Source organism: Pteropus medius, unplaced genomic scaffold (genome assembly GCF_902729225.1).
Source record: "Pteropus medius unplaced genomic scaffold, Ma_sr-lr_union100, whole genome shotgun sequence".
NCBI lineage: Eukaryota > Metazoa > Chordata > Mammalia > Chiroptera > Pteropodidae > Pteropus > Pteropus medius.
In genome coordinates, this window is record NW_024341894.1 from 932478 (window position 1) to 944284 (window position 11807).

General features: G+C 40.9%; 1 protein-coding gene across 2 annotated transcripts; it reads left to right on the plus strand.

Annotated features, from left to right (window-relative positions):
* Window positions 1-1804: 1804 nt before the first annotated feature.
* Window positions 1805-9898, plus strand: LOC120597018 (acyl-coenzyme A amino acid N-acyltransferase 2-like). 2 transcript variants are annotated; one of them, XM_039855667.1, is made up of 5 exons: window positions 1805-2001; window positions 2243-2339; window positions 5008-5507; window positions 5735-5934; window positions 8772-9898. In XM_039855667.1, exons 3-5 carry the CDS (start codon window positions 5045-5047, stop codon window positions 9363-9365), a joined length of 1257 nt encoding a protein of 418 aa, XP_039711601.1. In that variant the 5' UTR covers window positions 1805-2001; window positions 2243-2339; window positions 5008-5044; the 3' UTR covers window positions 9366-9898. The 2 variants fall into 2 exon arrangements, with proteins under 2 accessions (XP_039711601.1, XP_039711593.1); XM_039855659.1 differs by lacking the exon at window positions 2243-2339 and having other exon boundaries at window positions 1807-2001; window positions 8772-9896.
* Window positions 9899-11807: the final 1909 nt, after the last annotated feature.

The following is an 11807-nucleotide window of genomic DNA, read 5'->3' on the forward strand; positions in this document are numbered from 1 at the left end:
TTCAGAGACCAGCAGGAATGTTTATCTCTTTCAAAAGATATCCTCTGTCCTCTTCTCCAAATCTGGGTGCAAGGGGACTTGTATATTCTCACCAGATCAAATAACTATTCTTGGCCAGCTTTTCTAATCTGGTAGAAGTGCAAACTGTCTCATCTCCAGGCATTCACCTCTGGTGTACACCAGTGAAGTATCTGTACCTGATATAGCTCACAGTCTGTCCTCTCAGCATGGTCAAGGCCAGTGGCAAACACACTCTCACCCTCTGGGACTGGGTTTGCCCCACTTGACTTTCATTGTCCTTGCAAATTCTCTGAGTGTTAGTTTTGTCTTTCATCAGGTCTCTGGTAGACCTGTATACCCCATATTCTCTGCTAAAGGGTCAGTCAGCTCACATGTTGCCACGATGATTCCAGGGAAGACTTGCTGGCCTTCAACTCTTAGGTGCTGTTCATGACCAGTACTGTGAGAATATGGGGACTTCTGGAACTCTTTCACACAACAGGTGTACAAAGAGAGACTTGTGTGTACTATCTTTGCATTTCTGCCTGCCTAAACACACAACGCCCCATTTTACTCTGCTTTCTAGAACTTCAAACAGGAAGCAAGACGAAAGCTTCCTCTGGGGCTTCCAGTTTCTCATAATTCAGTTCCACCTTTAGTCAAGGCCTAGACTTTCTTTTTAGGCAGGCCTGCCTTCTCCCTTAGGACAACAAACCCCAAGGCCTAGCCTTAAGGTAATAAACTTCAAAGGAAGAATAAATAATGAGAACAGAAATACTTTGGGCGGCATTAATAATAATGATTATCCTTGCCTTACATGTAATAGGTCAGTGAGTACACACATATGGCTAGCTTCGTGAAGGTGCTACTTAATGACTGACCTTTTTTTGGAATACTGATCTATGTCAGCTTTCTTATTTTATAGCTGAGCAATAGAGGCAAACAGAAATTTTTACAATGAATTAGTAGCAGGACTGAGATCAGAACCCAGGGACACTCCTAAATTCTCTCTATTATACTATGTTGAGATTTCCCCCCGACCCCACATCATAGGCTTTTAAACTCTATACTCTAGAAATTTGAAATGCATTTGGGGCTATAAACTGTTTTTGTCTGAGGAGAACTAGCAACACTTCAATTTTTGTATGTACTAATTATGGAGAACTTTTGCTCAGTTCTAATGTTTAGGAACGTTGTTAGGTCTATCGCTGAGAGGAAATCGCTGTTTCCCACCGATTGTGTCGCAGCTATGTGGATGCTCCAGTCTGTAGGTTGGATTATTTGAACATTTTTACCATGGACATTGACTGAAAGGATTAACAATGAGGCAGACTACAGAGTTTGTGCCCTGAGGAGGCATTTTTGCATTGGGGGCAGGAGGAGGGGGGTTCTGCAGTCCCTTGGGAAAGTGGTTTGCAAACCCCGCTATGGATTAGCATCTGTTAAAGATATGGATCTTGGATCCTTACCCCAGGCCTATCAAGTCAGAATCTCCAGGTGCAAAGCCTCTGTGGGAATCCTTAACAGACTTCGCGTGTGAGTCTTAAACCCACACTGCTCTGAAGATGGATTTTTGGGACTCACTTTCCTAGAAACCACCAAAAAGGCAGCTGTCAAAGAGACCACTTAGAGGAGGAAATACAGAAGAAATTGAAACAAAAGAGACAAGAGCTGAGAGTAGGGAGGAGGAGTGAAGGGAATGGCTTAAGAGCCAGAGCTCTGTGATGAAATATGAGACTCCATCATGAAACGCCTCACTGAAAGGCACACCAGCTAGGCTGAGCCTCCGCCCAGATCACGTGGCAGTATATCCTGGTAGCCTTGTCACTGAGAACTTCAAAATAAGCTGCTGATGGTTTCTGTAGAGACAGTTTCAACTTTGAACAGTAGGCTGGCGTGTTTTGAATGACATAAATTAACGAGCAACAGGCAAGTGTCCACTGCTTCTAGATGGCTCAGTAAGCCGTCCTGCTCCAGACGCTTCCTGCAGCAGAATTTAGGGTGAGTATTTGGGGAATCAGGGCTGTCATAGCCTCCGCAGAAAAGATCTGCTTTCTGATTCAGGCTGTTTTCATTTTGCCATGTGTGTTTCTTTCATCTCAGCAGGTAGCACAGTTCTGGGAGGGACCAGCAATTACCATCCTTGGTGTTTTTTGCTCAGAAACATTTGGCTGTAAAAGTCAGCATCCAGCTAGTAAACTTATGGAGAAATTGTTTCATGACTCAAGTAATTTTGTTTTAGGATTTATTGCTTGGAAGGAGAGTGAAGAAGTAAGTACCCAATGAAAAAAGGAAAGCAACAGCCTCCTAAAGGGAATGAAATTTTTATTTCTTGATTAGTAAGTTTAACTTCCATGGGTAAACTTTTGCTCTCCTTTATTCTTTGCTTCCCGCCTCCCGAAATGTTGGCGTCTTGTTGGTTTTTAACTGCCCTTCCTCCTAATGGGTCCAATTCTCTCAGAGACCTTGGCTTGACCCCCTTCACCCTGGGAGTCTGGCTCAACAATGTAGCTTTCAGCTTTCAGCCCTCCTGGGTTTGCATCCATTTTACTGAGGGGTCCCTCTTTAACCACAACAAGGCTAATCCTGGGTGAGGCATCTGAATTCTGGTTTCTTGCCCTCTGATTTCTTCGTAATCTTGGTTTCATTGATACTCTGCAGTGCAGTCTTGCCTTCCGCTGCAAAGAAGTGAGGAAACCTGGGATGAGTCGCATAGTATAAACATAGCTGCTGAGTGTCCATCTCTGGGCTTGAGGGGGGTAATTCTCAGATAAAGAGAAACCATGACTGAGCAGAAACCCCAGTATTCTATATTACAAAAGCTCGATATAAGTAGAGTATTTTAATTACATTTTTGGTAAATTTTTTTCCTGTTAGTTATAAATCTCAGATCTCCTAAGTATGTACAGTGTATGATTTGCTACATTAGTATCAATAGGATCTCTAGAGTTTACACACATAGTTGCTGCCCCTGAGGAGTTTGCAGTCTGCTTGGGGGGATCAGGTCAGATGCAGGATGCACAAGGGAGAGGGGGTATGGTACGCAATTCAAATTAATTCTACTTGGAAATAAAATCTGTGTTGTGTCATTACACTGTATAAAAGTTTTGAGAAGGAGAATGATAACAAGAGAAGTTGGGAAAGCATTTGTAAAATCATTTAAATCAATGATTCTTTCTTAATGATCTCTTTTGGGGGGACAAAGGAAACACAGATACAGAGGCGTACAGGAAGGATCAGATCAGAAAATACCTACAGAGCATCAAAATGTTGCTTGGGACATGGGGTGCTTTTTTTTTTTTTTTAAAATGTTATGTGCCCCATCTCCTTAACATGAATGAAAGTTTAAATTGATGCCACCTTCTTTTGTCAAAAACTTTCCCCGTATGGCAGGAAAACATTCAGAATCATTTAATTAATTCAAAATTAATCCGTTGACCATGAGTTTAAGTTTATATAAAATGGTCAGTACTGCTGGTTTTTGATAGGGGATCAGGTTGGGAGTGTGAGCTGTGCAGAAAATCACTTTTTCTATTGTAGATTACTTTTTCATAGTAAGAGCAAAAAGGCATTTTTCCCTTTAGCATCTACCTCCGACAACTTTCTACAGTAAAGTATTGGGCATCAAGAGCTGCTTTTCTGTCCTTGCAAAGCCAGAGCCATTTTATTTTCTCCAGAAGCTTTCTACTCATAAATCTAAACCCCAAAGCTTTTATTTTGTATTGCTCCATAAAAAATTAAGCATCTCTTGAAGAATCAAGCTTTTTGAAGGGACACCGATTGCGACAATTCGTGTGAAGATCTTGTTGAAAAATAAAAAAGGTGCATACCTATGTCAAAGTCTCCTGTGAGAAATTTTCTTTAGAGCTAAATTTTAGAAAAGCTTCACTTTTTCCTTTCTCCTGAGGAACTTGTAAGTTTTTTTCTGAGAATAATTGGAGCCACGGAACTGCCCAGGTTGCCTTTTTCCCTTTGGCTATTGCTAATTCAGCACCAAACTTATAGCCCACAAAATGCTCTACTTATCATGCTCCAGGTTTTTTTTGACCAATGCCTCTGATTCTAGTTCTTATTTTCCCAGATTCTATTTTGTTTTTACTCTTTATTTGTTTATCTGTAAACAGATTCAAATCCTTTGTGGACTGAGGTATAGAGGAAAGAAAAGGAGAAAAAAGGAAGGAAGGAACGAAGGAAGGAAGGAAGAAATGGAAGGAGGGAGAAAGGGAAGGAGGAAGGAGAGAAGAAAGGAAAGAAAGAAGGGTGAAAGGATGGAAGGACAATAAGAAAGAAACACCCCGAATCTTCCTCATAATTGAGCAGAGTAAGAAATGGCTGATCAAATGTATAATACAGTCTCTTTATTACAAACATTTTGACATTTATCACTCCACTGAAAAGGCAGAAAAGCCGAAACAAAATCATACAGTTTTATCTTCTCTTAAAAAGAGCATATAGGAACTGTGAAAAGAGCTGGAGTTTGGTCTTATGAGGGCAGAAAGGGATTAGAGACTAAAAAATATAAACACCTCCACAACATGGTTCTTGTTTATGTAATTGCATCCCAGGTAGGTTTGAGGACTGAAAAGCAGCTCGGATCTTTCTTATAAGCTCTTTGTTATGAATCACCCCTTTGGGTTTTAACAACACCCTGTGAAACTGGTCACATGGGTATTATCCCAGCTGAGGAATTAAAGCTCAATTTACTGAAAACCACAAAACTAAGACTTACTGCAGCGTTATAATGGGTAAGACAGGACACGAAAGTGTCAGACCCAGCTTTAATTTCTCATTCTGCTATCAATTACTTGTGAGACTGAGCATGCCATTCACCCTGGTTCTTCCTAGGTAAAACGAGAATAATGGGTATTCTCCTCATGTCTTCTCCCTCCTCCCAGTGTTCTGCGTGCTTTGCCCTGTCTCCAGAAGTCTAACTTGGCCAGACCTAAGGTAGGCCTTGTCTAGCCCTTGGAATATAAGTCTCCAACCCAAAGTCTCCTCTTCCACCAGGGCAGGAAATACCGCGTGGCCCCTTGGCCAGTTATCCATGTTCCAGCTGACAGCCACGCCAGCAAGTGCCCTTGCGGATGAGCCAGTACACATCCGAGCGACAGGCCTGGCCCCGTTGCAGATGGTGACCCTTACAGCATCTCTGAAGGATGAAACGGGGAAGCTATTCCGCTCTAAAGCCTTCTACAGGGCTAACGAGGCTGGCGAGCTGGACCTGAAGCAGGCGCCTTCATTCGGAGGCGACTACGTGGGGGTCCATCCCATGGGCCCCTTCTGGTCTTTGAAGCCCGAGAGGCCTTTTGGAAGGCTGCTTAAGAGGGATGTGATGAGCAGCCCTTTTTTGGTCACTCTGAACCTGTACAACTCAGTCTGCTTCCAATATTCAGCTACGGTTGAGCCCGGGGCCAGCCAGGTGGTGCAGCGTTGGTTCTTCAGCCCTGGGACGCAGCGCGTGCAGATCCGAGAAGGCCGGGTGCGAGGAGCCCTTTTCCTCCCTCCAGGTGAGACTAATCTTTGGCGGTAGGGAAACCATTGTTCGTTGCAATAGAAATAGAAGCAAAAACAAACGGCATCAAACTCGTGGAGAACTACTACTTCCCACAATCTATTATGACTAACGTGCCATTGTGTCTTAGTGAATGAAGGTGGGATTCATACTGCTCCGCCTCTACTTGACCCTCTTTTTACTTTTTCTGATCCCATTCTCTTCTCTCTTTTTTGCTCTCAGGAGAAGGTCCTTTCCCGGGAATCATTGATTTATTTGGGGGTTTTGGGGGTCTAGTTGAATTTCGAGCCAGTCTTTTGGCTGCCCACGGCTTTGCAGTGCTGGCATTAGCATATTTTGCCTATGAAGACCTGCCCAACCTGCTGGAGGTGGACCTGGACTATTTCGAGGAAGCTGCCAACTTGCTACTAGCTCACCCCAAGGTATTTAAAGTACTTTTAATTTTACCTTGCAACATCACAGTAAAAGACAAAAAAATTTTACGAATATCTATTCTGCCTATTTTACCAATCTGTTTAGACTTGGGCATAGCAAAGTTTACTATGCTAATATCTACCTTGTAGGACTGTGGAGTTGGTTAGAGATCAACTTAGTGCTTATTGGCACAAAGACAATAAAAAAAGGATAGCTATATTATGGTTATTTTCAATGGGAAAAAAGCCAAGACTTCTTACATTTAAAGTGCTTGTAATTTATTCACAAGTGGCTCTTCAATGTTTTGTCTGCCACCAATCTCACTCAAATCATGAATTCTCTGGCTTGACATGTTTTCACACTTTAATAATTATCTCAGCATGGGGTAATGCTAGAGTAAGTCACACTACAGAGCCCTGAGGCTGAGAACAACGCAGAAGTTCAGTGCTAGAGCTGGGCCACGGCATCAGAGCAAGATTACCAGCAAAACTGACTTGGTTGTACCGTCTGATTAGCTGAATAAGCTCTTTAGTTAGTTTCAAATCTAGGAGAAGAACTAAGCCTGAAGTAAGCGCTCAATGTCAGGAGCTAGGCTAGGGAAAGGAATGTGGGAAGGAAGGGTCATTTTAGAACTCTCTCTTGTTGTACTATTGAAAATGAAGACCATGGACTCCTTCGCATCACCTAAGAGTGTTTGTTTGAATGCAAACTCTCAAGCCCCATCTCTGAATCGGTACCTACATTTTAACAAGATTCCCAGGTGGTTTGTATGCACATTCAAATTTGATAAGGACTGAAAAAGTACATCTCATAACTCTTTTTTCTAGGAATTAAATATCATATGATTTACAATTTAGTACCCCTCATGAGGTCCCAAAATACTGATATTTGTGGTAATGTCTATCAGAAGAAACATAGGAATACGTATCATATAGTCGGGTGTCAAGGGTGACATTCTATTAAGTCGAACCATATTAGCTTAAAGTCTTCTAGTTAAAAAATATTCAAATGATTTCTTATGGTTCAATCTAACAGTGGTAAAATAATCACACCAGCTAACATTAAGTGATTATTTGTTAGACTCTATGCTAAGTTCTTTACAGGCACTATCTCATTTAATGCTCACAAAACCCTCGTGAAGTACTGCTGACATCATCCTCACTATGTCAGATGAGAAAGCATACTCAGATGAAGTAATGTGCCAAAACTATATGGCTAGTAGGTGACAGAGCCCTCTGGCAAAATCTTTGCTCCAAACCTTCAGTCATCCTGACTCTTTGACTTTTCTTCTCTCCCTGGAGAGCCTCAACTTTTCTTAAGGCAAGAGAGGATATGTTTCCTATTGGAGCATCATCAGTATCCTTATCTTCAGTGTCACCATCATTATCATCATCAAATATATACGTGATTTTTCTAAGCCTATTTGGCTCTTTTTGAAAGAGTGCCTAAAAGGAATTAAATCCCATGTGAAATGTTATCATGTTAAATTTTTTTCATTTCAAATTTAACCATTTGTGACGTCTGTAGGGAAAGGGCAATTGTCAAAATTCAACTTGGATTTAAATTTAGCAGAAAAAATTCAATTCCCCCCTCTGCCTCTTGATATTGTTGTAAACTTGAGCAAAACTTAAACTTCCTGAATCTCAGTTCCCTTGGAAGGACTGAGATAATGTATGTAAAGCACTTAGCCTAGGGTCTAGCATATAGTAAACTCTCAATAAATCCATCTTGTCATCTTTGTCCATCTGGTGTCTTCCCTTTCCCTTTCCCCACTCCTCAACCAATCCCAAAGCGTTTTAGGTTTTACCCTTGAATCTTTGTCAATACATCATATTCCCTCCATCCTTCCTGCCAATGTTTTAGTTCATTCTCTTATCATTGCTCACCTGTGAGACTGCAATTGTGTATTAATCAATTTCCTGTCTCCAGTTACAACCCTTCTCCCTCATTCCCCCATCCATTCCTCACACAGATAGTTTCCGAATGTGGATGTACATTGGATTTCTTAGGAAATATTTTGTAGTATTAGATTCTTGGGCCTACTCAGCCATATTGAAGTAGAAATTTGAAATACCGAATCTCGGAAAGCTCTACTTTAAAAAGTTTTTTCTCCCAGGTGATTCTGATGACAGTAAGGTGCTGGGAACACAATTATGAACAAAATAAATATACCAGGTCATTATGTCTTTGCCATTGTCTGTCCAGAATGCCTGTCCTGTCCTTCTTCGTCTCTTAGACTTTTCCTTCCTCTCTGCTTCCTCAGCCTATCACAGAATGTAGGACTCTCTCCTGAGACTTACTACTTTTCCTGTTGAACTGGGTACTGAAATTCAGCTGTAGGTAGAATTCAAATCTTTCCTCATTACACCCCTCCTCTGCCCCTCAAGGCTTTCAGGATTAGCCTTTGGGTTAACGTATGTGCAAAACCTTTGTAGCCTTAAAAGGCTATTTAACTATGAATTACACTAATATAATATTTGAAAGAACCCAGGAAACCTCTGGAGAGAAGAATTGATTCTTCAGCAAGCTTACTTACCTCTGCTCTTTTAATGTAGAGTGTTGCTGGTGCATTAAATCCTTTTATAGAACTTTCATGAAGTTTTTATTTCTATTGTTTCACTTGATCCTAACAATTTGGAAGGTAGATAATATTATCGCCCCCATAAGGCAATAAGGCTTGTGAAGGGTAAGGAGGTGGTGCTTTTGGTCACAGAATCTGGTAAACCCGAGTGCCAGGACTCCCACCTCACATTTCCTGATTGTCCATCATACTAGCTTACAGCATGTGTGACAGATCCTTCTCAGAATATGGCCTGTAACAGGTCCCCTTTATTTTGTACTTCAGATCCAAAGGCCAGGAATTGGAGTGATCTCTGTGAGCAAAGGTGCAGAGATTGGGCTGGCCATGGCCTGCTTTCTGAAGCAAGTGGTAGCCATCGTCTGCATCAATGGACCAAATGCTATCTTTGAATTTCCGCTCAGGTACAGAAACCTGGTTATTACACCCATCCCCTCATTTCTGGAGCGCATGCAGATCGATGTCTCAGGGGCTGTGCGCCTCCGCCACTACAGGGGTGACCCCCGGGATAAATTGAATCAGCAGAGTGTGCTTCCTGTTGAAAAGGTGGGGGGTCAGATCCTCTTCATTGTAGGAGAGGATGACGAATCATTGAATAGCAGAGAACATGCTAAGCAGGCCCTGGACCAGCTGCGGAGCCACGGGAGAAGCAATGGAAGGATGCTGGTCTACCCTGGGGCAGGCCACCTCATAGAGCCACCCTATGCACCCCTGTGCTATGCTTCCCGAAACAACCACCTTTCCGTACCCCTGCTCTGGGGAGGGGACCCTGTTGCTCACGCGGCAGCCCAGGAGCACGCCTGGGGAGAGATCCAGAAATTCTTCAGGCAGCACCTCAGTCAGGCCAGAAGCCAACTCTGAGCAAAGGCTAAGGGTGGTGATGGGGTTGGGAGAATAAAAACGAGGATAGGCAGGGATGTGGCGAGGAGAGGGGGCTCTTCTGATTTCTCTGTATTCACAGTCATCTTGAATGACCTGGGAGGAAACTGGACAAAATCAAAGGACAAAGGTGTAGGTGCATCTGAAGTATTTCTAACAAATTTGTGTATACTTTGAATTTTTGTAAATTGACTCTTATGTGCACCAGAAGATGTTGTTATTTCAAAATTATGATACCATTGCAAATGGAGTAATCTTTTGTACCCCTGTGAGAGATACCTTGATCCAGGTATTATCATTCTAAATAAATTCCCTGGAACTTCCAAGTTACTTGTGGAAATGTTTTCTGTTTAAGCTATTATGAGTTGAGTTTTTGACATTTGATATGAAAATTCTGATACCATCATCAAGCATAACACTTGCTATAGATCGCCAGTAGATAATTTTTTATTCCTAAAATATATGTATTTTTATTCCTAAAATATATTTATTTTTGCAGTTTTAATCAAGTGCCTTTGTAGCATTTATTGAAATTAAATGAGTTAACATATTTAAAGCTCTTAGAATAGAGCCTGGCACATAATTTTTTTTAAAATATGAGTTAGCTATTATCTTCAAAATGCTTTCTCTTTCAATTTGTTAATGTGGTGAATTACATTCATTAATGAAATAATTTTACTTATTCATCGAATTTCAATAAATCAGTTTCTCATATTGATTCATTTGGGTTTTAAAATTTAATATGGAGCCAATCTGATCATTTATATTTTCTCAGAATTTCGCCTATGTTTTCTGGAACACGTTTTCCCCTTATGATTTTTTATATATTCCTTGTTGTTTATTTGTATGCTTTCTCTTTTTCCTCTCAGTCTGACTTGTAAAATATTTGTCTCTTTTATTGATCTTTTCCAAGAACAGCTTTTGGTTTATTTATTGGTCAAATCTATTTTTTCCTGATGCATCAATTTCTGTTTCTTTAAAATAAATACATTCTTTCTGTGATCTTTGTGTTTATTTTTCCGGCTTTTTGATATGCAGTGTTCTTATTTTTTAAATTTCTAAGTAGTTTCTAATTTACTTCTCCTCTCCTTCCCCCGCTTAAACCCTAAGCACAAAGTATCATCCTTTAGATAACTTTCTGGTTATAAAGAGGGGGAAGGGATGATGTCACTTTGCAATGAAGGGGTCAGACTGTAACCACCTGAACCCACCGATCAAACTTAGCATCTCTAAAAATGGCCAGTTAGACATAATGTACTTCACGATCAGATGTAATGTGGAGAAGCCATCTCCTGCTTACTGAGAGTTCTCTGTCCACTAAGGACTTCCTGTTACTTTGGGATAAATTCCAAAATCCATAACGAGGCTTCTAAATCATCCAACATGCTCTCTAGCACCATCAAATGTTTCTCACTACACCCCAGTCATTCTGGCTTTCCTTCAGGTCTTCACATGTGTAAAGCTCTTTCCTGCCCCAGGTTCTTTGCACATGCTGTTCCCTTGGCCTCAAGTGCTTTTCTCTGCTTTCTATCTAGTCACTTCCTATTCATTCTAACATATATGTCACTTCTTTAAAGAAGCCTTTCCTGATAACACTCAATCTTGCCCTATCTAAATCGGGTACCCTTCAAAGTACTAATTATATGTTGTTTTGTGGTTGTTTTCCTTTCCTTCCACTTTAAGTTCCAGGAAGATAAGAAGTGGGTCAATTAATTTTGTTGCATATTCTCGGTTCTTAGCATGACCCCTGACAAATAATTGATGCTCATTAAATACTTACTGAAGGAATGAATGTATCAATTGATCCTGGGGCATCTGGATCAAGAACTGGGATGCAAGCAAGAGGTTTGGTGTTCATTTCAAATTCCCAACAGACTATATAGTACACTTATTGAATTCAGCAGGGCAGAAATAGTATAATAGCCTTAATATAACCTATTCTTTAAAATAGACTAGGGCAATTTAGTATTTGCTGTGTCTGCTTCCAAGATACTTAACATTCTTGAGAAGTACGGGTAGTTGCATACAATAGGGAAATCACGTCAAATTTTTGAAATGAAGTGCTTCTCCTGGCTCTTATGCTCTTTAAGTCATGCCAGTGATACTCACTCTCCCTCGGTGTATGTGATTATGCTTGTTTGCATTCTCTAATTCACTAGAGCTACATTCAGCCCTTCTGTCTATCACAGCCTAACAAGGAGATTGTTAGGATGTATGAAGAGATGCTCCCATGTGTTTGTAACTGCTGAGTGCAGTTTCCTCACCCTTATTATTCCTGTATCTAAATATTCTTTTCATTTCCAAATGAGTCAAGTCTCCTTTGGCCAATTTGGGAAGATGTCTGGAATCCATCTATTTGACACACTTTAACTGCTTGCTCTGTGTCAGGCCCTGTTCTGAGCATTGAATCAAAAAAGTGAAAAA

Coding starts and splice junctions, on each gene's coding strand:
- LOC120597018 (XM_039855667.1), top strand. CDS start 5,045: ATGTTCCAGCTGACAGCCACGCCAGCAAGTGCCCTTGCGGATGAGCCA. Junction 5,508..5,734: donor AGCCCTTTTCCTCCCTCCAG/GTGAGACTAATC, acceptor TTTTGCTCTCAG/GAGAAGGTCCTTTCCCGGGA. Junction 5,935..8,771: donor TGCTACTAGCTCACCCCAAG/GTATTTAAAGTA, acceptor TTTGTACTTCAG/ATCCAAAGGCCAGGAATTGG.